Below are 26196 nucleotides of genomic sequence, written 5' to 3'. Positions count from 1 at the left end.
ATCGTTTCTCATAGAGTTCTATTGTGGCATATAATAATAGGTACTCTATATAAATTAAATTAAAAATAAAGCTCCAGCAGGTTGCACAGGTTGGCTGTTAATAAATACATCTCTGGGTAATTGTGCCCCAAGACCAGCTCATGACCACTCTCCCTCAACCAGAGAATTATACAAAAATAAATACAGGCTTGAGGGTGGGGTGGGAGGGGAGGACATGCCCAATTCCATTCTGCAAGTTCTTATACCATCCCCCCATGCCACTTCTCGCCACTGGTATTGCCACAGGGAACCCTATACTGACTGGAGAGCTGAGGGACAGAGAGGCCTCTCTCCAGTCGAGCATTCTCAGAAGCAAAGGACTGTTCACTGAACAGACCACACATCCCATCTGAACCCTCTGGGGAGGGGGGGGTGATGCAGGGGCTGCCCCTCCCCAGAGAGAAGAAACCTGTTATTGCTCATCTCACAAACAGCTCCTACAAGAACCAGACCAGAGAGAGGCACAGTGCAAGCACCAGGAGGGACATACCATTGTTCAGAGCTACAGGGACCACCACCAGCACAGCTAGGACCCCCAGAGTCTGGGTCAGGGGTCCCCAGAGCTGGGGAGGCAACACAGCCACACTCTCTGCAGGGTCTGCTAGGGTAGGAGACCTCTTTGGGGGCTCAAGGCTTGGGCCTGAACCCCCTTCATCCTGGGGGCTTACTTGGGGCCTGGCCAGGCTGGAAGGACAGACTTCAGTCCCTAAGGGACCAAGGAGGGAGAGATCTTGCCCCTGCAGGACTAGAGCGGCTGGCTCCTGGCCAGAGATAGAAATCAACCTGTCTCCCAACCCAGTGGTAAACTCCATCTGGGCTTCTGTGGCCCCTGAGAACCCAGTCACCCCAGATATCATCCTATTCACATGCAAAGAGTCAGAGTCCTTGCTCGTCCCCTTCTCTGGAGCCCCACTGAATTGACCCTCTATACCCAGAACCACAGGGCTGTCACATCCAGAACCCTCCGCCCATGGGAGCCACACATCTCCCATAGTGGCTACCACAGAAGGGGCCCCCGAGAGGATTTCTGGAGGTGATTCCTTAGGGGTGTCCCCTTCTGGACTGGAGGGTATGATGGAGAGTCCCTCTTCCCCCTCCCCCTCCTCATCAGGGTCCTCAGTGTCCTTGATGAGTTCCACACCGCGCCCCAGCCGGGCATAGTGCAGCGTGATCTCCTCAGCCAGGGCACTGTTCAGGGCCCGCTCAGGGCCAGGCCACTTCAAGATCAGGTCGCGGTCTGTGAGTATGCCCAGGGGATGGCTGGGGGACACCCCTCCATCTATGGGGCCCTCCCCACCACCTCCCACCCCACCAGCAGCCACAGCAGCCCTCAGGCGGCTCAGGTGGGACAGGTAGAGCTGCTCCAGCTCCTGGTCGATGGTGTCCTCTCCAAGCAGCTCCTCCAACCCACTCACAACCTCCAGCCCCCTGGGAGGCTCGTCCATGATAGCTCCCACTAAGGGCTCCTTTCGGCCCCTTCCATTCTCGCTGGATACTTCCCACGTGGCCTCCATCTGTCGCTGGCTCGGTTCCAGGAGAGGCCCAGCTGCCCCCTCACTTGCATCGGGCCCTGAGGCCTGGTCCCGGGGAGAGCGACCCAGGCCGCAGAGAGAGGAAGAGAGGGGAATCCTGATGGCCGGTGCCTGGGGAACCTCTGTGAAAGTCACAGGCAGGCTGCTTCTGGTGACATCACCTTCCTCTGGGGGTCTGCCAGTCACTGTAACTTCAGAAACCTGGAAACCATGAGGGGAGGAAGTGGGAGGGGAGAGAAAGGGAAGGGAATGAAGAGGCAGGGGAGGCAGGGAAACAAGCAGAGACAGTGAGAACTGGTGACAGCCTGCACCCAGCCCCACAAGTGTTTCCAGATGAAAACTCCTTAAAGAACTATAATTTCCTTAACTCCAAAGACTATGCCTATATTAAAATAGATGGAATAAAAGGGAACTCCCTGAAGATCATAAAGCTAAGGAATTCAGTGGGCACCAATATTTGGTGAACAACTATCAGTAAAAACTATTGGTTGACCTCCAAAACATAGCCAGGACATCCATATGAATTCATGTATTTTCTCTTTAAAAAAATTGTATTTCCTAGCACTGTCTTTTGACAAGGCCTAGAAACAATGACCAGTCTAGTAGCAACAAGCATTCCTAGCTCCCAGATCTTGGTTTCTAAATACCATTCTCCACTAAAAGGAACCAGGGATCCTGAAATAAATGACTGTTTTCAAGTCTGGGGCAGGAAAAGCACAAGACGAGGTTGTGACATATTGACATACCAGAATGTGAGAAAGTGCTCAAAGAATGTTGGGGATGTGTCATAACAAGTCTGGAGCCAGTGAAAATAAACTCCCACTGGCCAGAGACAGTTCAACTTATGCAGTTCAATTTATTATCAAAATAAATAAATAGGTGCAATGGGTTGAAACTCATCAAATATGTTTAAAATTCATTATATTAATAATGCCACCCCAAAACTTAAATCCCTAATTGGTCACCTTTGGTGTTCATTTCTTCTGAAAACTGGTAAATGAAAGGGAAAATTTTAAATATTTATCCAGCTTTTCCTATACAAACTACATATATCCTCAGTGTATATATGCTCAAGGTAGCCAAATAGTTGATGTGCAAAAGCCTTTCTTTAGAGAAAAATTCCAGCTAATAAATAAAATGGAAATAGAAGTAAATAGAATTGATTCTATTTAACTTACTTTAATAACAGATTTATTAAATTTATTTAATAAAAATTAATAGATTAATAAATTAATTAAATCTAATATTCAGTTCAGTTCAGTCGCTCAGTCGTGTCCGACTCTTTGTGACCCCATGAATCGCAGCATGCCAGGCCTACCTGTCCATCACCAACTCCCGGAGTTAGATCAAATCAAATAGAATAAATTAATAAAAATAAAGTAGAAATGTGTTTCCACGTGGATGCAATCAGCCAAATCCAGACTGTGGGAAACTCTATAGGACAAACAAGTCTTCTTCAACATACAAATTGTAAGATAGACTTAAAATTCTAAAAAGACTCATCAACCAAATGCAATGTGTTGACCTTGTTTGGACCCTAAAACACTTCCAATATAAGGAAATTTGAAAACTGACCAAATATTTGGTAATACTAAGGAATTACTGTTAATCTTCTGAGGGGGAACAATGCATTGTGGGTTTTTCTTTTTTTTTTGAATGCTTAATTTTCTGAAATACAAACTGAAGTATTCGTGGATGACATAATGTCTAAATCTTCTCCAAAATAATTTCACAGGGAAGGCAAGAAGAAGGGGTGGGTGGAGTATAGAAAAAGTAGCAATGGATGTGCTATAACTTGTTGAAGCTGGGTGATATGTGGATTCCTTATACTAGTTTCCTTATTATTATTATTATTTTGGCTGCTCCTATGGCATGCAGAATCTTAATTTCCCTGACCAGGGATCAAACCCATGCCCTGTGCAGTGGAAGCATGGAGTCCTAATCACTGGACTGCCAGGGAATTCCTGGTTTCTTTACTTTGATACGTTTGAAAATCTTTATAATAAAAAGTTAACACACACACACACTTACATCTCTAGAATCTCTCTCCCTGCCAGCACCAGCATCATTCACCTGGACCACTACAGTAACCTCCTCTTCCTAAGGGTCCCCCAGCTTCTGCCCTCAACCCCACGGTCTATTTTCCTCAAAGCAGCCAGAGGGAACCTGCTAAACCCTAAGTCAGATCACAGCCCCACTCTGTTCCCCTGCCATTTAGAGTAAAAGCCAGAGTCCTCTCCACAGCCCATGAGGTCCCACACAATCTGTCCTCCCCAACCTCTCCCACCTCACCTCCTGCCGCTCCCCTGCACTCACTCTGCCCCTCTGCACTGACCTCCTCACTGCTCCTCACACATATTAGCCACAGCCCTGGTTGGTGACTTTGCACTAGCCTGAGATGTTCTTCCTTTAGTTATCCACATGCCTCACTATTTCACTTTCTTCAGCTCTTCACTCAAATCTCACTGACCACTAAGGCCTTCCCTGGCGACCCAATCTGAAGTTGCAAACATCTCCCCTCCTCTAAACCCCCCTCCCACACACAGATCCACACACTCTCTCTCCTTATCCCTTTATTTTTTTTCCTTAGCACTCATCATCTAAAATACCGTATTTTTAAAATTTGTTTTTTAATTGGTAAAATACCATATATTTTAACTACTACTTTGTTTTATTACGTCTCATTCCACTAAAATGTAAGTAAGCCCCATGAAGACAGTGTTTTTGGTCATTACTGTGTTACCAGTGTCCATAACAGTGCTTGGCACAGAGCAAGCACTCAATAAACATTTGCTAAACAAATGACATTTCTATAAGCCCAGGCAAATAACTGCATTCTACCCTTCCGCCACCAAGTTCTGACTTGGGGGTCTCCCCCGACTCAGTGGACATGAGTTTGAGCAAACTCCGAGAGATAGTGAAGGACAGGGAAGCCCGGTGTGCTGCAGTCCATGGAGTCACAAAGAGCTGGACACAACTTAGCGACTAAATAGCAACAAACTCCTACCTAGGGTTGACCCAGAGCAAGTCAGCCCCCACCACCCAGCCTCTCATCGGGCAGTTCATCCAGAGGCTGCCAGGTCTGCTTACCTGAAGTGTCATCTGGGGCCACGGACGGAGAGGTGTGGGGGCCACCAAGGGACCCACTGTCTCCTGGACATCAGGACGCTCTGCTGGAAAGAGGAGGACAGCGTTGGGGCCAGGCAAGTATATGAACTGGCCTGGTTTGATTAAGAAAATATATGCTTCTAGCCAGTTGTCAGATTTGCCTCTGAAGCTTTCTGTGACAATCTAAGGCAGAGGGTGCCTCTTAATTTATGGAGAAAGGCGAGGAAGATAGAAATGGTAAATATAAGCTAAAATGCCCACAGCCTGCCAATTGCTTACCCACAGCAGGGGTATTATCGTCCGCACTCTTCATCTTCAGCTCTTCGTTAGGCCTGTGGGGCGGAGGAGAGAATGCATGGATCTGATGCCCTGAAAGGCCAGTTCTGCCACCTACCGGCACTTTCTGAGCCTCTCTGCTGGCCCACCCTCACCTGATAGCTGCAGTTTCTCTTCTGCTGCCTCTCTCTATCCTCTGGTCATAAAGTCAACACACTCACTGTAGAAAACTGACGAAATACAGGAACGTGTAAAGAAGCAGGAGAAAAGTCATGCATCAGCCAGAGGCAACCACCATTACTGTTCTGGAAAATTTCATTCCACACATTCTACGAATCATTTAGATTCTACAGGCAAAATTTTGCAGCTGGTTTTGTCCATTTAACAGTAAGAAGCAGAATTATATACTTTTGTAACCATCTGAAATGGCTGCTTACTGCTTCTATCACATGGGCTGACCTTAACGTACATAGTCATTCCCTTCCTACTGGGCAGCTAGGTTGTTTTTTCATCTTGCTCTCACAAAGCAGACTTCAGCAGACACCATTGGACATAGCTTAATGAACATTTTGGATTATTTCTCTAGGGTATATTTCTGGCTGTGGAGGAAACCATCTTTTCCAAGAAATGGCAAGTGAGGACTGTGGGGCACAGGAAACAGCAACAGGAAGGAAGGAAACAAATGGAAAACGGGAAGGTCAGAAAAAAAGGCAGTGATTTGAGGTCACAGAGGCCTAGGTCCCTCCGCCAACCCTCCACCCATCGCTGTATCAGCCCGGCAGGATACTTAACCTTCCTGAACCTCACCTCCTCATCTTAAAACGGAGCACAGAGGAGCCAGGATGTGTACACCAAGCACAGGGCAGTCGTGGGAAATGAGGACTTCAAGCTAGACACCAGGGCCTAGCACAGAGCAGGGGTTGAATAAATATTTGTTGGTCTTTTCCTCCTTCGCCAGGCAAGTCTGACTCCAAGGTCTGAGTGGCAGAAACCAAGTGTATTTCACCCAGTCCCTACCACAGGTGAGGGCACGAGGATCATGCGGAAATCATTGTTCTCATGAGTATCAGCTGTTTCCAATGAGGGAACCATTAACTAAAATCATGTGGAGACCTGAGAAGAGCTGAGGCAATAGCTCAGATGTTTTTTCTAAGAAGTAACAGTATGATATTGACACTTCCGGAAGTGGTTGCAACTTTTTTGAAAACATATAATCAATTATCTTCACAATTACCTATAGAAACAGAATTATCACTAGCTGACCTGAATATATTGCTTACTATGGTACTTCGTAGCATAGCTTCACATAGCTTCACATGTATTCACTTAATTCTCATGAGAACCCTATGAGATACTTTTATTCTTTTGAAGTAGACAGTATTATTATCCTTATCCTTATCCTTATCTTACAGATGATGAAACAGAAGCCAAGTAAACAGCTCAGTCATGCAGTGAAGATAGAAACCTAGGCCTTTCAGCTCCTAAGTCTGTGCTCTCAACCAACAAACTGACGAGGGAGGTTGGGATCTTACCACAGCCCCATCTCCAATCCTTTCGAGAGTAGATAGGAAGCAGCAATAATGGACAAGATCCCTCCCTCCATCTTCATTCAAGCTTTGCTTTCGATCTGCCTTTTGCCCACACTGTCATTCTCAGTTTCCCTGTCTTTGTGGGACATGTGGCTAGGAGACCACCAGACAGAAATGGCTGAAAGAACTGCTTTTTATTAGCACTCTTGGGGAGGAAGCTTGAACAATGCATATGGATCGAGTCTGGAAGATGGGGAGGAAGCTTGAACAATGCACACGGATCTGGAAGATCCAGAAAGGACAATCTGTCCTTCTCCACAGACTGGGGCTCACACCTCCCAGAATCAGAGACTACAGGGCATGCAGTGGGTGACTTTAGGAGCTCAGCCATCATCTCCTGCACTTCATGGATGAGAAAGGGGGATTTGGAGCAAACTGGCTTGGTCCTGCACCAGTCCGCTGAGTAGGTTGAAAATCCAGGTCTTTGGATTTGTGGCCCAACACAATTTCTGCTGACTTCTTTTACTAATGTAGTCCTTCATTAAAGAAAATGTCATCTTCCTAGGGTCTTCTCAAGCATCCTTAAGACCCACAAACAAACAGAGAGGCAACCCTCCTTCCAGGGCAGGACTGAGCCAGCCTTCCCCTGCCATCTGGCCCAGTGCATGTACACAACAATCAGGCTTCTAAAAGCCACTCCAGAGCCCAAAGTGGGTGTATATGAGAGATAAGAGGGGGAACTCAGCATGCAGCAACCAGCAGGGAAAGAACTCCACGGTCCATTTGAAGGAAGAGAGAGAAGAAAAACAAAGACATAACAACCCTTCTGCCCCCAGAACATCTCTTCCACAGCCAGGGAGGGTGAGAAGAGGGGGAACATCCAAAAATTGAGTCAAGCAATTCAGCCAATCCCAAGATCCACGAAGTCAGCATAAGTACACAGGTCACTCTCCCTTCCTCCGACATCAGAGAAATGAAAGCAGGAGGCACAAACGTCTATCGTTCTCCTCCTCCACCATGGACCCTTTTCACTGATACACCTAAGTCATCTGAAAACCTTCATATCTATCCTTCAAAGCAATACCCTTCCTTTTGCAGAAACTGTTCACAAATGCAGAAACTGAGGCTCAAGGAACTGTCTATACACACTAACTACTTAACTACACACCACTCTGATAACATCCAAAGAACGTTCCATTTTGAAGACAGTTTGAAACTTTGGGCCTTAAAAAAAAACACTATCCTTGAACTGTCTTTCACAGTAAATATTCGGAGGCAGCTAGGATTTTAATCAAAAGGAGGATAGTAAAAGAAATGGGAGTACAAATGTAAACTGACTCACTAATCCGTAACAGAGAAAAGGGGTTCTTAGAAAAATGGAGAGGGAGATTAAGAACAAAACTGTACCTCCAGTGTGCTTGCTAATTTTTGAGAAGGAAACCTGCCCTTTTGGCACCAACCCCACACATGCCACATGGTATCACCTTAAGGGTTATGAGCAGTCACAAGCTGGAGCACACAGATCAGGGGGCATCCTGGGCATGCATCTTCTGGGTGCTCTCCTGAGAGCTAGTCAAGACAGTGTGGCCTAGAAGGGGCCATGTCAGGCCTGCACGCCTGTCTCCTGGGCTTGAGAAGTCTTCCTGCCATCAGGAGACTCAATGGCCTCTGACCTGATGGCAGCTGAGACTGGGAGTGGGGTTTTAGAAAGAGCTGCTGGGGGCCCCAGCCTAGGCCAGCCAAGACAGAACGAAAAAGTGCATCGTCACACAGTGAGTGAGCAAGTGATGGCTGACAACCCCCATGGAGAAGAGCAAAGCAGACTTTTAGGGATGTCATATCACTACCACCACCACCAAATCCTCTGAGAGCACCCCCCAACACTCGTGTTTTCAAAGAACCTGGCCAGCCCAAAGTGGGTCATGCAGTGAAACCCAAAGGGAAACTCAGTAGACTCCAGCTCCCATGCAGTCAGCCCAGAGATAATGCTGACTCTCCAAGGGGACAGGCGGCTTTGGAAACTTGCCCGAGATACTTGGAATCCCAGTTACCCTGAGCCATCTGCTTTCAATGGGGTTTGAAGGAGGCTGTGAAAGCCAAGTTACGTGGGGCACTGCTTTGCCTTCCCCAGCTGTGCGTGTCAGTTCTGGAACTTACGGACAACCCAGTAGGGTGGAGGGAGGAAGCTGAGCAGTTTATTGTGCCGTGAGTTTCTGTTAAAGCAATGCCTCTATTCACTTCGCAGTGACCCACAGTAAGAGATACATTTTACATCATAACCCAGCACATGCTCATACATGTGTAAACATATAGACATATATCTGAAAACCAGTTGTTCTTTGAACACTTACCTTTACTACATGTTGTGATGCACTCATTTTCTATGCTGTTTTTTAATGTTTGTTGGAATCCAATAAACTGATCTCACATCTCAATAAAGGGTCATGACATGTAGTTTTGAATAACCCCAGCTCTGCCACCTACCAGCTGTGTGACCTAGAGCAAGTTACTTAACCTCTCTGTGCCTCAGTTTCCTCATTGTGAAGAGGGTATAATAGTAATACCTACCTCAGAGAGCTGTTTGGCAGATTGAGGAAATATTTGGAAATTGCCTTTAAAGTGCTTAACCAACAGTACTCCCCTCCAAATTCCCAATTTCTGAAAGAAACTGAGGCTCTGAAGAGGAAGGAAACTTGCCCAGCTGGTAAGACCCATCACCCAGCCTGGCACAGCAGTTGAGAACTGGGGTGCCAGAGCAGGAGCTGCCAGCTCAGATCCCGGCTGTACCATTTTCATAAAATGTGGTCTCAGGCCCACATCCTTGACCATGATGCCCTACTAGTTTTCCATGGAATAAGAGGATCACTTTCCCACTAAAATCCTCACTCTCCAGACAACTAAGATGACCCCTGGCCCGTCCTGTTTCAACTTTGATTGTTCTGATGTCCCAATTGCTAACTCGGATAGCAAGTCAGGTCCCCAATCATTCGCCTACAGGTACACCTAAAAATCATGGAGGCCTTACTGTGCATCAGCCCAGGGACAGACCCTGGAGACAAAATGGTGAGCAAATCCGACTAGAAGGCTTACAATTCAGTGTGCAGGAAGATATCAAAAAAAGATACTCACACTCATTCTTTCAACAAACATTTATTGAGCACCTGTTAAGTGCCAGGCACCATGACAGGCCCTGTGGGAATACAGCGGTGAACAAAAGCAGACCATGTCCCTACCCCTCACGGAGCTTACAGTCTAGCAGGGCAGAAAGGGTCATCCAATAATCCCCTAATGAACGTCTAAGTACAAACTGAGGCCAGGGCCTTCAGAAAAGGAAAGAATGCCCTAGAACAAGGAGCCTTGGCCCAGACTACAGGGTCAGAGAGGACTTAGGACGCTTAGAAGAAAAATGAGCAATGGAGGGGTTGGGGAGTGAGGGGCTGCTCAGGCCTCTATGGAAGAGGTGATGGAGTCAATCTTGAACGAGGCGAGTTTGAGGCATCTTTGGGACATCAGCCAAGTAGAGGTACTGAGATAATACATATGAGGCTGAAGAAAAGAGCAGAGAGAAAGAGAAGGGCCAGAGAGTTCAGAGGAAACGCAGCAGAGGGTGGTCCCAAGGCAAGGAAAGAAAGTATTTTAAATAGGAGTGCTCAATCACTTCAAGAACACAAAAATACCCCTGTGGAATCTGGTAGATGCAGGGGCAGAAGTGAGTGGAGAGGTGTAGGTACCTCTTCAGAGATGGGTCAACAGTGAAGGAGAGAAGGGTGATTGGGTGCTAGCCAGGAGCAGCATGCACAGAAGTGAGGTCAAATGACATATAGTTAAGACAGTAGAGACGCTGGCATGTATAAAGGCCAACAGAAAGGCTCAGCCAAGGAGGGCAGTGAAAAGCTGCCAGAAGAGAAAGTGTAACTGATTAGGTCAGGTTCTGAAGCAAGTTGCAGAAAAATGGAACCCAGAGTGTAAGTAGGGGACTGGCCTAAGGGAGGAAACACAAAGGTGGGAAATCAGTTTGCAGGCTTGGGGGATACAAGTCATAGGGAGTTTCATTCTTATGGTTTCTACTTGTTTTTTTGAAGCAGGAAGTCTGAAGGTAAAGAACATTCAAAAGAGTCACTTTAGGGACAAGAGTGAATCAGAATATAGTAGGACTGCCAGGCAGGGTGGAAAGTGATCCTGGATCTGTGGAAATGCTCATCTGCTCTGCTGTATGAGTCTCTATCAGGGCTTGCCTGCTTGGCTGATCAGTGCTATAAAAAGACCTGGGCCTGAGGTCATTGGGATGGACAGTCTTCCAGGAGGGGAATTGAAGGATCAAAATGAGGCACTGCAAGGGGCACAGGACCAACATTCTTGGTGAGGGAAACAGCAGGGACAAAGGCTCTGAGGCAGGAAAGGGCAAAGCACCTTGGAAAGACCCTAGCGACAGAAGCTCAGAAGGCAAAGGATGGCGTGAGGTGACACAAGTAGACCTGGAGGCCAGACTAGGGGAGAAGGCAGGAGGTGCTCAAAGGACATGCTTAGGCCCTCCTGGTCTTTATTTTTAAGAGGAATAGGACACTTCCCAAGGGTGTATGTCAAGGCAGACCTGGAAGACTCTCCTCCCCACACCGGTCCTGGGATTCTGGACTCTGGGAGCCTCAGTTTGCTCATCCAGAAAAGAAGGAAGAAAACACTCTTTCTCACAGAGAACGTTGAAAGGATTAGATAAGACTGTGCACACAAATACTCCGCAGGGTCTCTGCCAGGTCTTGTTCAACAAGTCCTCCATCCCTGCCCCTCCCACCCAGTTCCACCACCAACCCTTTGACAACTTAGCACCAGTCTGCAGTTTTTGCCCTATTTGAACCTAGCACTGATCCAGCACATGGCAGGCCTTCAATAAATGCTTGTTGATGGGTCATCTCTAAGCCTGAGGGTTATCAAAAGCCTAGTCCAGCAACTTGAGGAATGCAGCCATTTCAGTTTCTGAGCTATATCCCAAGGGCTAGCACAGACTTCTCCCATGCCCCAACATGATGTGGCTGTGCTGGTGCACAATGGGCCTGCAGGCAACACTTTCTCAATGGGAAGCCTTCTCTGACAGGGCTCCCACAGAAGGCTAGCCCCTAAGATCCTCTACCATCTCCTAAGAGCGCTGGGTCGCAGGGAGTGGCTGTTCTTCAACAGCGCTCCATGTCACCGGCAGCACCCAGGTTTTAAAACAATAATAAGTTGAAATGTACTCGCCAAGAAAGCCACCGACCTACAAAGAAAATCTTATCACTGATCATCGCTGATCTTGCAATGAGCACCAACCTCCCCTTTGCAAGAGCTAAGATCAAGATAAAGAAGCTATCAAAAGCCATCTGCCCACTTAAAATAATATCACAAGTCATGTTAGGAACCACAGACCTGGGGCCAGATACCAAAACAATTGTCTGAACGGGCCGCTTCAATTTCTCCTTAAAACCACCCATGTATTTTAAAAGAAAAACACCCTCTCCACCCACCTTGGCCCTGAAAGCTTTTGATTTCTCTGTTCCCTTCATTTCACACTCTAAAATGACCAAACTCTGCTACCCAAACTGTCGCGTCTTAGACAGAGCTCCCACGACAGCTGCCTGGGATGACAACTTGGGAAAAGTGACAGAAATGAAGGTGATTCTGGGGCACTGGAACAACTCAATTATCTTGATCTAGGTGATGGTTTCACAAAGGCGTACATATATAAAAATCTATTGAGCTTTACACTTAAGATCAATAAAGAAAAAAAAAAAAGATAAAAGGAAAGCAAGACATGCTGGAAACATAGAAACACCAGGAGTAAAATGTAGAATTTGCCCTGAATCCTATCAGGCCTTCAAGAGGAACAGTAGTTTTTTAAAAAGTCCCTATCTCTCCTCCCTGGTCTTGTCACTAGCTGAGTATACTTGAACAAGTTGGCTCACTTCTCTGAGCTGCCTCAGTTTTCCCCTCTATTAAATGGGCATAATCATAGCATCTACAGCACAGAGCATGCACAGCAGGACTCAAGAGAAGACAAACTTGAAGCTCTCACAGAGATCAGTAAATGCTGGCCACTGTCAATCTTTTGAAGCTGCCACCATGCTTCAGTTACCCTGCCCACGCTTGCTGCATCCAATCCAAGCACCAAAGTGACTGTCACTTCCCTTTAGCAGATGGGAAAACTGAGGCTCACAGATGAAGAAACTGATGCAAGGCTACATAGCCGATGACGGGCAGAGCAGAGACGGGGAGCGGAATCCAAGAAACTGTCTGTGATTTCCTAAGTGTTAATATTGACACCTATATGGCCCTGCTAAAAGCCAGGCTCAGTTCCGAATGCTCTTACTCGTCTCCTGTGAAGTAGGTGCAATAATTATCTGTTTTACAGATGAGCGTACTGAGGTACAGTGCAGTGAGATGAGTTGCCCAAGGTCACAAGGCTAATAGACAGGACCAGGATTTAAACTCAGGCACTGATGTCAGAATCCACACTCTTACCACTCTAAGGACAGCCTTGCTGCCTGCCCTGTTCAGGTTACTGTGGGGCTCACTGGATGGTAAGTGGGTACTTATCTGCTTGCTCACTTACCCAGGCGCATCTGCGCACCAGACCCAAGCTAGACCTTTCAAACCACTCACAGCCTAAGACCTTGACAGAATCACAAACATCTTGCTGCAGCCAGAGGCTTCTGATCAAGCATATACAAGATCCAAAAAGCATTTTCCCATTCCAATTTCCAGTCCTCCCAAGAGCAGGGAAATGTATGCATTTCCCACAAGTGCACTGAGAATCTACTTATCCCAGGTTAGACTTAGGTGGTTCCCCTCAAAATCAGGCCTAGCTGCTACTCTTAAAGAACTCACGACTTGATAAAGAAAACCTAGGAGAATCTTATATTAAGACCTTCTGGGGTTAACCGGTTCATTCTCCCAGGACCTGAATGGTCCGTCACAGGTGGTACTGCAAAAACAAAGATCAAGAGCTTCCAGTTCAGGCCCATCTGGTTCTGCCTCTGCCAGAGGCACTGCTTGCCTGTGAAAGCAGGGTCTCAGCCCCTCAACTCCACAGGAGATATCAGACTATATTAGAGCAAAGCAGGAAAGAGTGCACAGGATTCAAGGTCAGACATGGCTGAACTGGAAAAGCCAGGTGCCATCACTTCCTCAACCAGTTTCTCCCTCTGGAACCCTGGCCTCCTGCTCCATCAAATGGGGATCAGATTCCCCGCCTCCCACTGGCAACACCCTTGGTCCACACTACCATATCACTGCAGTTCTTTTCACTCCAGCACATTATCCTTCATTCACACCAGGTTCATTCCCACCTCAGGACCTTTGCACTTGCTGTTCTCCCTCCCTAGAACACCCTTGCTCCCATTACATGTGCATAGCTATTCCTCTTTATCATTCAGGGCTCAGTTTAAACAGCACCTACTCAGAAAGTCCTCCCTGTTCCCTTTTCTACAACCCCCCCCCCCATATCTGTACATAACTCTTTATCAGCATCCAGGATTCACTCCCTCAAAGGCCCTCCCCAAACATCCTGCCTAAAGCAGCTATTCCCTCCCGAACTATCCCCTTACTCTATTTTACTTTTCTCTCAGCAGTTAATCTTATCCTATGTATCTTATATACCTGTGGGTTTTTTCAAACCACGATTATAAAAGCTTGTATGAACCTTGAGGGCAGGGAAGATGTCTGTCTTGTTCAGGGCTTTACAGTGGACCTCAATAAATCAACGAAACCCCAGTAATTAAAACACGGACTAGCACATGTTTGGTCTCCATTACTCTTTGACTAACTGACTGAACATGCCCTCCTCCCTGTCCTGGAGAGCAGGCCTGAGGGCTGTTGGAATGCTTGTCCTCCATCCTAAACACAGCCCTGCGTTGGCGGAGGTGGCGCTGGCAGACATTACCTGCGCCTCATCGGCTTCATGCAGCTCTTCAGCTGCCTGGCCTCAGCCTCCACGGGGCCCTGGGACTCGGGCTGTGGCTCCAGCTGCTGCTGCTGGAGCAGCCCTTCGGCATCAGTGGGAATGGGAGCGGGTGCAATCCGGAGCAGAACTGTGTAGTTGCGGCCGTGGTTGTTGGCCCAGAAAGTGCCCTCGGGGGTCTCATAGCGCACCACGAAGTCCAGGCGCGCCCCATCGCCCGCGCCCTCAGCAAAGGGCAGCTGGAAGGCAAAGCGGTCGGTGCGGCCACCGTCGTCGGGCGAGGAGGCGGACACCTGGCCAGGGCCCAGGCCAAGGCCCAGATCCAAGATGGGATCTCCTGCTCCTGGTCCTCCCGCTCCTGCCCCCGGCGGGCTGCGCGGGACGTAGCGTGCTGGGTGGTCGCAGAAGGAAGCCCAGCCGTCGTGTGAGGCCCGCACGTGCACCACCTTCTCGAAAGAGCGGTTCAGCACGCGGACCAACCCTCGCAGCACTGGCGGGCGCCCCCCAGGCACCCACACCCCGGCACCCCCGGGGACTGCTCCGGGAGGCGGCAGCAGCGCCTCCAGCTCCACCATGACGCGCCCCAAGCGCTCCAGACGGCCCGGCGCGGGCGGCAGCGAAAATGTGGGCACCAGGTAAAACCCCCCGCCAGCGGGAACGGGGCACAGCGGCGAGGGCTCGGGGCAAGCCTCCTCTTCCTCCTCCCCTTCATCCCCATCCTCGCCATCGTCGTCCTCAGCCCCGCCGCCGTCGCCATCTTGCCCGGCCGCCGCCGCCATCTTGCCCGCCCCGGGCCCGCCCCACGGCCGGTAGCGGCGCAGCTGCGCCAGCGGCAGCCCCAGGGCCTCGTCAGCGAACAGCACCCTCCGCGGGGCCACCGCTGCCTCTACTGAGGTGCGGGGCTCGCCCGAGGCCAGCGAGGGGGGCGCGGGATGCCGCAGCGGGGGCTCCACAGGGGCCGTGCGCGCCATATTGGCGGCGGCGGCGGCACCGACGGCACCGGCGGCGGGACCGGCAGGGGCAGGGCCTGAAGGGGCGGGCAGCCAATGGGAAGGCCAGCGCGGGCGGGGGGTTACGACTCACGGGGGACGTAGGCGGTGAGACGAAGACAGGTATAGCGGAGAGCCAATGGGGAGCCGCGCATGCGTGACGTAGGCGATGAAGCGCGTGCAGGGGAAGCACACAACCAATGGGGATGCCCGAGAGTGGGCGGTGTAGGAGGCGGGATGCTCGAGGAATCAATGGAGAGGCCTGAATGCGTGGGGGGTGCGGGCCCGGGATGAAAAGAGCAGACGTAGGATAGCTAATGGGGAAGTGTGAGCTGGTGTGGCGGGGAAAATGGAATGGCTACAGGCGATGGGGGCAGCAGGGAGTGAACAGAAAGGCCAGAAAAGTAGGAGATCCGTGGGTTGCGTAGGTAGTGGGACGGAAGAGCGAGACAGCGAGGAGCCAATGGGGAGCCGCGCGCTGCTGCTGTAAGAGGATGACGATAATAGCTGCAGTGAGCCAATAGAGAGTCTTGTAAGTGTGCACGACGCCTCAAGGGGCGGTGCCAGGGAAGAAGTAACCAATAAGGAGGCTAAAAAAGGTGAACAGGAGGTGGTGTCAGCAGCCTCAGCGGGGAGGGGAGGGGAAGAGCCAATGGGGTGGGCGATGAAGTAGCAAGGAAGAGCTGCCGGGTAGCCAATGCGGGAGCCAGAGTGAAAGCAGTTGAGACCGCAAAGGGCAGTGCTAGAATGGGATGAACCAATGCCGAAGCCAGAAGGTGTAGAAGGACCCGGAGGCGGGACTGCAAACAGCAGAACCAACTGGGATGTTTTAGGTGTTGTGAAGGAGATGAACAGCCAGTAAGGAGGCCAGAGAAGAGGACAGTGCGTAGGCTGCCTGAGCTGTAGGGTGATCAGGCCACTGATCTGTAGAATGTAGGCAGCCCTTAGGAAGAGTACGCCTCTGATGGATGAATTTACATTCTCCTTAATCCTCTGTGACTCCGTGTTGCCCCAGGAGTGTGAATGCCCAGAGCCCCTGAAGACCTAGATTGCATCCTCGTGTGAAACCTAAGAAGGCAAAACGGACCTCTCCTGTCGCAGTTACTGGGCCTGCCCGACCCAGCTCCAAGCCTTTTCTTGAGCGGTACCACTAGCCACTAATGCCCCTGATTATCATCTTCAGTATTCTCCAGACTTGGCATCATTCTTGAGTGAATGGCCAAATGAGAGTCAGAGCTTTGTGGGGAAGATTAGCTTTTTCTAACTCCAGCTCAGAAACACTGAGTGATGACTGTATGCATCCAGGAGTTGGTTGGGCATGTTGGCAGACATTGACTAACGTAATCACAAATCAGAGCCCTGTCTCTCTTGCCCGACTCAAACTCCACACCCCACAGTGGCCTCACCTCCCTTCTTTCTGTCCTCGGTCTCTACTCCTACTGTTCCCTCCTCCAAGAGTACTACTCCTTCTTGGTCGTCTAATGAACTCCTCTCACTCCCCTTCCACTCGTACTTTGAGACCCTGCCTCCTGTGGGAATGGAATTATAGCTTGTGTCCACTGAACATGACCATTCATACATTCTCCCTCCATCCTGGGAGGATTTTCTGAACACCCACTGTATGGAAGGTTCTGACTCACAACATCCCTAGGAGAAAGGCAGTTCTCCCGGCTGGCTCCCCTCCTCAGGTCTGTGTCCAGGATAGGGTCATGGGCCAGGAACTAATATGTTTAGTTGCAAGTAACAGGGAAATCCACACAAAATAATATGGGCTTAAACAAGATAGAACTTTTTTTTTCTCACATAAAATTTCAAGATGTTAAGTAGTCCAGGAACTCCTTTGTCTGTGTCCTGGTCTGGCCTAAGACTGTCATCCTTCAACAAATCCTGTCAGCTCTCCATTTGCTATATTTCCCAAATATGCCCTCTCCCATTCCCTCCACTGCCAGCACCATTATCAGTCAAGTGGATTGCTGCAGTAGCCTTCCTCTCACTGATGCCTCTGCTTCCACCCTCACTCCTATAGTCCATTCTACACTCAGCAGTCAAAGGGCTCCTGTTAAATCCTATGACCGTTCACATCTCTCCCCTGCTCACAACCCTCCCATGGCCTCCTACTCACTCAGTAAAAGCCAAGGTCCTTACCATGGGCTATAAGGTCCTGTATGGTTCAATGCCCCTTCCCCCCGTCCCGTCTCTTACCTCACCTCCCACCCCTCTTTCTCTCACTTGCACCACTCTAACCACACGGACCTCCTTGGTATATTTTGAGCAGATCAGGCACACTCCCACATCAGGATTTTAGCACTGGCTATTTCCTCTGGAATTGCTCAGATATCATCTACATGACTCCCCCCTCACCTCCTTCAAATCTTTGTCAAAGGCCCACTTCTCTGCGGACTTTTGCCAACCTCTCTATTTAATCCTGTCCCCTCTCCCACAGAAGCCTCCCCTGCGAGAGGATGTAGTCCAGTGCAGAGAGGTGGTGACCCCGGCCTCTACCCACTTGACCTCTTGGTCCTTGCTGTGCACGAGTCCTGGCCCCCAACAGCAGCAGCAGCACCTCTCACTCAGCCTTCTCCCTCCTTTTCTGGTGCTCCTCTCACAGAGTGAGAGGATGGGTAGGGGCCCTGTGGGGAGGATGCAACCCACACCTTGGACTCTGAAAGGGAAAAAAGAGCCCCCTCTCTCAGGAGGGAACAGGTCCTGGGGCAGGGAATGGGGCCTCAGCTTCTAGAACTGACCTTGTTTATAGTTATATAGTTCAGACCCCTCAAGTCCACAAGGAGCAAGGGGACATCCGTAAAGTCAGACTCCTTCCTGACAAGCACGTTCCTCACCCCATCTCTTGCTCTTAACCACATGCCACATCTTTTAAGCTCCTGCTGTATGCCGGATCCCTAAAGGCCTCCAGCCTGAGACCTTACCCCACTTGGTGCCTCCCCTGGCTGCTCGGCACACATGGGCCATCTTTGGGTCTCAGACATGTCCTACCACCTCAAGCGCCTCAACCAGTGAAATTGTTTTGAACTAATGGTAGGGAGAGTTGTTTTTTTTTTTTTTCTTTCTTTCTTGTTGTTGTTGGCTGGGTTTTTTTTTTTTTTTTTTTTTAGATCTTTTTTCTCTATTCACTTTTTTTTTTCTTGTCTTTACAAAGCCAGGCCACCAGGCCCTTCTGCGCTTTTCCAGAAAGGTAAGTCCGAGTGGAGGAAAGAGGCTCTCCTCCTTTTGACAACTTCGGAGGTGATGGGGAGAAAAAGAAGTGAAGGGGTGGGTCTTGGACAGGAGGTTTATACCATGTGAATAAGCTCTTCCCAATTTCTGTTCCCCAGGCCTGAAGCCAGTCTTGCAGACGGATTGGAGTAGACGTTGGATGGCAGAACCCTAGGCTCTGCAGAGCACTGGAGTGCCAGGGGCAGAGAGTCTCAGCCATGGCTTATCTGGAAAAGCCCCTGGGGGCTGCACATGCCTGTTGACCATTGATTGGAAGGAATGCTCACTGAGGTGAGGAAATGCAGCCACCAAGTCTTGGACAACCCGAAACCTTCAAGCCCCCTGAAGAATCTCCAAATGTCAGAACTTCCCTGTCATTGCAGCCTAGAGTGGGACCATTGTGCTCAAGGAAACATGGGGGTTTCAAACTCCACCACCAATGGGACACAGGGCCCCTATTCACCAGCTCTGTGATCCCAGGCACATTGCCGGACTACCTCATGTCTCCGTTTTCCTGATATGTATTAACAGCCGTGATGACAGATGGATCTCCGAGGGCTGTGGTGAGGATTGAACGTGATCCGTTGTGAGAAGTGTTCGGTGCTGTGCCTGGCACATGGAAAATCTGAGATACCTGTCAGCTATGGGGATGATGGTGGATATTTGGAATCCTAAATCCTTAGAAACAGGGATTTGTCAGAGTAGAAAATTACAAACGCTGAGGGCCTCAGAAGCATCAGAACATGATGTACCTGACCATGAGAAGTTTGGGGTCCCAACGGGCCTCTCCAGGCTTTGCGAGGATGGATATGTTAATACTGGGGCCTGGTTGGGACCTTCCTGGTAGTGTAGCCTCTGGGTCAGAGTTCTCAGGCCTTAAGATATAATGAAGCAAGACTTTTCTCCCTTTCCTCATTCAGTGATGTTCAGTGGATTCTGGGAGCCAGTGGTTCCCAGACTCTTGGATTCTGTGAATTGTGAGGGGGTAGGGAGGGACTCCCTGCATTTTTTCTCTGTGAATTAACTTCCATGCCCCTCACCCTCAGTGAGAAGATGGGTTGCAAGAACGTCCAGAGCTCCCCATCCTTGGCAGTAAGAGCGTGATGACCATGTCAGTTCCACTTAAGGGTAAACAGGCCTGGACCAGAGCAAGGCCTCTGGAAATACAACCCTATTTCATTTCTTTCCCTGGCATTTCCCATCCACGCATAGCCTGTAGTTCATCTCTCCCTTTCCTCGGAGACCCTCACATATCCCTTCACTCATGGAGTAGCACCTCTACTTACCTGAGAAGCCCCTGTGATTTATTTGAGTTCTTTTCCCTTTTTTTCTAACTCTACACAATTGTTTTAAAAACTGTGGTTTCTCATGAGCCTTGTTATCTCATTGATACCTCTCACCTCTGTAGTGAGGGGAAGAAATCATATTTTCAGATGACTCGTAAAGGGCAAAGAAAAAACCCAAAATTTCAAAATTTCCGTTTAAGTCTCATAATCAAGAAGAGAAGAAACAGAGCAAGCGAGTGAGAGAGAGAGAGAAAAAAAAAAAAAAACTATGAGAACCCCCCCCACCCCGTGATTATCAGCATACACACTCATCGAAAAAAAATTGGATTATTAGAAGAGAGAGGTCTGTGGCTTCCACACCGTGGTTTTTCTTCTCGGTATAAAAGCAAAGTTGTTTTGATATGTGACAGTTTCCCACAAGCCAAGCTGATCCTTTTCTGTCAGTCCAGTTCACCAAGGTGAGTGTCCCCACTCTCCCCCACCAGATGTGGGTACAACGGAAGAGACGACAGTGAGGTAGGCATTGAGGGGATTGGTGGCCCTTGGGGACTGTCAAGACGCACACAGCTCCTGTGGTCCTGGTCAGGTAAGGTATTATTTACACTAATGATAGTAATAACAAACGCCAGAAGACTGATAGATCAAGCACTTAATCAGTGCTGAGGCAGAGGCAAAGATAAATAAATGGCTCAATGTGTGGATGGGTAAGATGTTTTAAATATATCAACTGCCAGTTTTTATGAATTGCAGAGCTTTGAACAACTTGAAATACTATCCAGGTAAAACTGGAAATTTCAACTACGTCTGCGGCATCTCTTTGGCTCTTCTCTCTTGATACCTCCCATCCCTCTCTGTCTCATTCTTTTCATGTTTCTCTGCCCCACTCTTTTTCTGTCTTTCTTGGAATGCACAGTCTCCATCCCTCTGTCTCTCTCTGGCTCTGACCATCTCCCCTGTTGCTGTCTCCTCCATCTTGACCAACCACACTCCGTCTGTCTCCTTTCCTCCGTCTCTCCCACCGCCTTTCCTATTCACTTGTCTTGCTTTCTCCCTGCCTGCCTCCCCACACCCCAACGTCTAGCACAGAACTTTGTACAGTTAGCGGTTAATAACAGTGTGTTAAGTAACGTTGAGAAGGACATTTACAGTTTACAAGAATGAGCTTCAATTCTGTTTGCCCTGATCAAAAGAGGAGTTGGGTTGGGCTGAGCCCTTAACATGAACTTGTGCTTGCACCGCATGATAAGAGCCTTCTTATCATGTGAAGTGGGGCACTTCACACCACTGTCAACCATGATTTAGCTGCGGGGTCATACCCTTAGGACCTGATTTGTGTGTGTGTGGCCAGGTGTGTGCGTGTGCATGCGTGTGTGTGTATGGCCAGGATCCATGTCCAGTAACAGAGCAGATCATTCAGGGTCAGTGTGACCTCGTCTCTGCAGGCTTAGCAAGTGCTCACTGAGTGTTAACTGTTAGTATTTTTTTAACCAAATTAGAATCATGCTATCTGGCTATCTATTGATTTTGTTTCTGCTTTGTTCAATGAATAGCATTTTTGTAGGTCACTGAAAAATGTTTCAACATAAAAAGATCTATTATAACTGTCCAGACTATCCTCACATTGGTGTGAACCACGGCTGGTTTGACCAAGTGCTGATTTTTGGACATTCGGGTTGTTTCTAGTTTTTGGCCATAATCATCCCTGATTAATCCCTTGGATTCCTACAAGTCGAGCGGCTAGGGCAAAGGGTTTGTGAATTTTTAAGGTTTCTGACCCTTTCTACAAATTGTTCTCCCAAAAGGTTGTCCTGTTTTATGTTCCCTCTACTTGAGCTAACCATGGGTGGGTATTATTGTTTTTTAGTCCTTTCTCAACATAACAGGTAAGAAAAATATTACCATGTTGTTGAAATTTGCACCTTTTGATAATTTATACTGTTTGTTGACCATTTGTGCTTTTCTCCCCCCAGTTGTCTGGTCATGTCCTTAGTCCTAATAGGGTGTTCATTATTTTAATTTATTGATGTGTCACAGCTCTTTATATAAAAGGATATTAACCTCCCCTCAGCCATACATATACAGCAAATATTCTCTCTCAATTCATCATTTGCTGAAGTTGTTTTTCTATTTCTGCTGTTTTGTGATGCTTATGATGTTTTTGTATTGTCAACGAGGTTAGTCTTTTCTTCTGTGGTTACTGTCTCTGGTTTTATGCTTAGAAAGCCCTTTCCCACTTGAAAATGAGATAAATGTTCACCTGTGTTGGCTTCTATTCTCTTTTATGGCTTCATTTTTTCCATTTACTTTAGAGGTTAAGAGTGTGGGTATTGGAGCCAGACTGTCTGGGACAAACCCAACCTCAGCCCAGGCAATCTGTGTGATTTTCAGCCAGGCATCTAACCTCTCTATACCTCCATTTCCTCATAGGTACTGTGATGGTTATAATAGTACCAACCTCAAAGGGTGGTTACAGGGATTAAATCTCTCAACCTTCTTAAATGCTTAGCATAGGGCCTGGCATACAGTAAACCCAAGATCAATATAAGATATTATTATTTATCCCTTTAATAGATCTGGAATTTATTTTAGGGTATATGATGAGGGTGACATTTCACACTGGGCGGGGGGAGGGGGGCGGCAGTGGGAAAATGGACTGGTCAGTCATTAACTTTATTGTCCCCTTAATTATTCCAGAAACATTTGTTAAACAGTCTCTTTCAATGTCTCCTGGTTTGAAATGCCACATGCCACATTCATCACAACTCCATTCTCTGTAGACGTTGGTCTGTATTTGAGCTTTTCCCCTTCTGTTCTATTCCTCAGTGTCTCTTCTGGTGCCAGGGCCACAGCATTTTGTGATTGTTGCTCTTCGCTCCAATGTAGCACCCACTGAAAGCCCTGGCACCTTGCCCTTTGTTATTCCTTTGTTATTGTGGAATAAAAAAGGATCAGTTCCTCCAGCGAGAGACCAACAACTGTTCTTACTTGGAGCATCTCTCTCTCTGTCTCCGTCTCCCTCTCTCTCTTTCTCTGTCTCTTTCTGTCTCTCTTATCTGTTTCTTTGTCTCTCCCCATCTCCCTGTATTGTTTCCGTCTATCTTGTTCTCTGTCTTTGACGTTCTGCTCCTGTGCATTCCTTGCTCGTCCTCAATGTCTCTCCTCTCTCATTATCTCTCTTATTCTCTTTGTTTCTCTCTCCAAGTGTCTCTCTCTGTCCCACCCCATGTCTCTCCCATCTCTCTCTGTAGCTCTTGTCCTCTGGGTCTCTTAATTTGCCTATGTCTGTTTCTGTCTCTCTTTGTCTCTCTGTATCCCTGTCTCCAGCCATTCCCCTGTATAGAAGGGCAGTTATTGAATCAAAGGCCTGCAGACACCTAGCCGCTCACTCAGACACCGAGCACAAGGCCCCTGGCCCTCATCCACTCTACACCCCTCCCCGTCCCAGCATACAGAGGGGGCAGATTGAGGCCGGGAGATGGGCAGGAGGACTCCATGAAGCCCTCACAGAGACACAGTGGCAGAGCTGAGACCCGAGCTCAGATCCCGAGACACTCAGAGGGGCCCTGGCTCTGTCTCTCTGCCCAACCGTGGGCCTCAGACTACTCCTCAGCACCCATCACAGGCACAGGGGGACCCTAGGCTGCCTCCCATCTGCTGCCATTCTACCTTCAGCCCTCTCATGAGTTGGACCCTCAGGGTCACAGTGTGGGGCCAGCCTCACAAGAGCTAGGCTGGGTGGGGTCCCAGGGCCCCATGAGTCAGGAAGCCTCATGGCCAGAGGGTGGTGATACTATAGGGACATCAGTCAGTCTGTGAGTCTGACTGTGGACAGGGCTCAACTATGTCCCCAGAGTTGGCACTGGTCCCTGGGACTCACTCCTGGGGCCCCTCCAGAGAGCCTGATGGTACACTCTCTATTGGCAAAGACCAGGGCCTTTCCTGCTCCAATCATGAGGTCCTAGCCAAATGTGTGCTGGCCTCAACATCCCCTTCCTTCCCTCCCCATCTCTGGCAAAGTGGCTGAGTCTGGGAGCTTTGTCCCAGAATGGACAGGAAGACAGACCCTTCCCGGGTCCATCTACTGATCACTGACATTTCATTAAGCATTTAGTACACATTAACTTTGGAAGATGGGTACTATTATTGTCTCAATTTATATATGAGCCTGAGGAGAGTTACAGCTGGTTACTGTCAGAGCCTGGTTCCAGGCTGGGGGAAGCAGAGGATGATTCTGACCTTCCTGCTTTCCCAGAACTTAGGAGGGAGGCTGAAGGAAGGTTTGCTGCAATTCCAGGCCTGGTAGGCAGGAGGCACTGTGAACTTCAGGAAGTTCCAGTGAATTTGAGCACCAGGGACATTGGCCTTCACATACTGAGAAGTTGAGCCCATGGTCCCCACAGAGTCTGTGGGTTTGAGATTCTGGGATCCTTTAAATCTAAGAAATAATGTTCTATGAGTCTAAGTTTCTGGCATAGTACCATTTGAAGACTCCGAGGGCCCCAGTCTCTGTGGGGTCTGCATGGCGCTCCCCAAGCGTCAAACCTTGGGCCTCTCCATGGCCCAAGGGCCAGGTCTACAGGGCCCAGGGCTCGTCATGGTGGCCAGATGGACGTCACTCACCACATCCGCCAGCACCCACATCACCCCACCTGGGCCAAACCAGCTGCAGGACGGGATGGCCAATTCTCGGAATGAAACCCGTGGGGTGGGGTACCTGCCCCCTTCTTTTCCTCCTTGGTACTGATGAAGCCCAGTGCATCCGGCCGCCATGACGTCAATGGCAGAAATATCTGGGGAAGTCGGGGGCTGTGACAGCAGGGCTCAGATGCAGACCCCGATACGAAAATACAATCTGTGTCCCAGAAACATCCTCCATGTGGCTTCTGAGAAATAGTCAGAAAGGGACGCCCCAACAGACAGTGCAGGAAGCCAGCTGCCCAGTCTGGTCCTCCAGGTGCCCCACCACCAGACAGACCATATCCACGGCCCCTTTCTGAGAATGTATCTATGCTGCCCTGACTCAGGTGGTTCCAGATGTATCTGGGGAAGTGGCTTCTTATATGCTCTGGCCAAGGGTCCAGGCAACTGGAGAACCGACCACAAGCTAGCCTTGTGGACCAGGCCAGAGCGTTGAGAAACATTCATGCATCCACCAAAATTGGTATTGGTTTGCTCAGGTCTTCTGTGAAAAACTACTACAAACTAGGTGGCTTACACAATAGAAATGGTTTGTCGCACAGTTCTGGAGGCCGAAGTCCGAGATCAAGGTGTCGGCAGGGGTGGTTCCTCGTAGGGGTATGAGAATCTGTTCATGCGTCTTTCATAGCTTTGGATGGTTTGCTGGCAGCCTGATGTCCCTTGGCTTGTTCAAGCCTCACCGTGATCTCTGCCTGCCTTCATCCACTCATTCATTCACTCATGTCTTCAGGGTCTTCGACACTCTCTGGCCCTTGTTCTGCGCCTCCATAGACCCAGGCTCTTAATTCTCAGGCAGTAATGTCCTAAGCCCCTGAAAGACTAGGGGTTTAAATACCTGGATTCTTACCCCTACTTCCTTCAGCACCATAGTTCTGACACCCCCTATGAGCTGACAGCAAAGGAAAAAGAGCTACTGCCCCCTCAGAACCTTCCCTTTTACTCCCCAGGTCTGCTCTCAGCAGCTCTGTGCCCATCCCAGTGCTGTGGGGTGAGACTGGGACATGAACACACACACACACACACGCACATGCACATACTTTCTGGAGAAAGAAGTAGAGTTCTCAAGTCACCATGGGGCTGTGGGACACTGTACCTGGTTAGCCACTTCCATAGAATGGAAGTTGGACTTGGCAGTCCCTTCAGTTCTGGCTTCCTCTCAGACTGGGATTACATGAATCTGAGAAACCAAGGCCCTGCCCGTCAGAGAGTGTAAGGTTCTGGAGCCATTTAGGAGGACTTTCTGGACAGGGTTTGTGTACAGGAAGAGGAGGAAGCATTCCGGGTAGGTCGAATAGCATGAGAAATGGCTGGGAGGCAGGCCTGCAAAGCAGAGATTCCAGTAAACTCTGGTGGGAGCCAAGTCAAGGAGCTCATACCAGCCCCTGGCTCAAGAGAATCTGTATTTCCTCCTCTCTGGTACCTGCCCTGCCAGCTCTGTGCAGGGTGGGAGTGTGGAGATGATCTCAGAGATGCCCATCTAAGCTCCAGACTTCACTCAGCTCCTACCCCGCCTTGCCACTTGCACATCTAATGCCAGACTTTCTATGTCCCTCCACACCTGGATCAGGACCCCCGACCCTGCTCCCCCATGTCTTCCCG

General features: G+C 49.1%; 2 protein-coding genes across 8 annotated transcripts in view; one reads left to right on the top strand and one right to left on the bottom strand.

Moving 5' to 3' along the window:
* On the bottom strand, positions 1-15831 carry PPP1R3F (protein phosphatase 1 regulatory subunit 3F). Of its 2 annotated transcripts, none has more exons than XM_043458431.1 (4): positions 14394-15831; positions 4959-5011; positions 4662-4741; positions 1-1772 (listed from the first exon to the last, which is right to left on the bottom strand). In XM_043458431.1, exons 1-4 carry the CDS (start codon positions 15380-15382, stop codon positions 477-479), a joined length of 2418 nt encoding a protein of 805 aa, XP_043314366.1. In that variant the 5' UTR covers positions 15383-15831; the 3' UTR covers positions 1-476. The 2 variants fall into 2 exon arrangements, with proteins under 2 accessions (XP_043314366.1, XP_043314365.1); XM_043458430.1 differs by having other exon boundaries at positions 4662-4744; positions 14394-15830.
* Positions 14910-26196, top strand: part of FOXP3 (forkhead box P3) — a 19693-nt gene continuing 8406 nt past the window's right edge. For 3 of the 6 annotated variants that reach the window (XM_043458439.1, XM_043458438.1, XM_043458434.1), the window contains exons 1-4: positions 14910-15046; positions 16416-16544; positions 18558-18593; positions 18733-19176. In XM_043458439.1, coding sequence (XP_043314374.1) covers positions 19157-19176 — 20 coding nt within the window. In that variant the 5' untranslated portion in view covers positions 14910-15046; positions 16416-16544; positions 18558-18593; positions 18733-19156. Of the gene's footprint in view, positions 15047-16415; positions 16545-18279; positions 18437-18557; positions 18594-18732; positions 19177-26196 lie in introns of all 6 variants that reach the window. The other 3 variants (XM_043458435.1, XM_043458437.1, XM_043458436.1) reach the window with 3 other exon arrangements.

The sequence above is a fragment of the Cervus canadensis genome, chromosome X (assembly GCF_019320065.1).
Source record: "Cervus canadensis isolate Bull #8, Minnesota chromosome X, ASM1932006v1, whole genome shotgun sequence".
Lineage (NCBI taxonomy): Eukaryota > Metazoa > Chordata > Mammalia > Artiodactyla > Cervidae > Cervus > Cervus canadensis.
Note: the sequence above shows the minus strand (reverse complement) of the source record. Positions and strands in the feature narration are given on the sequence as shown.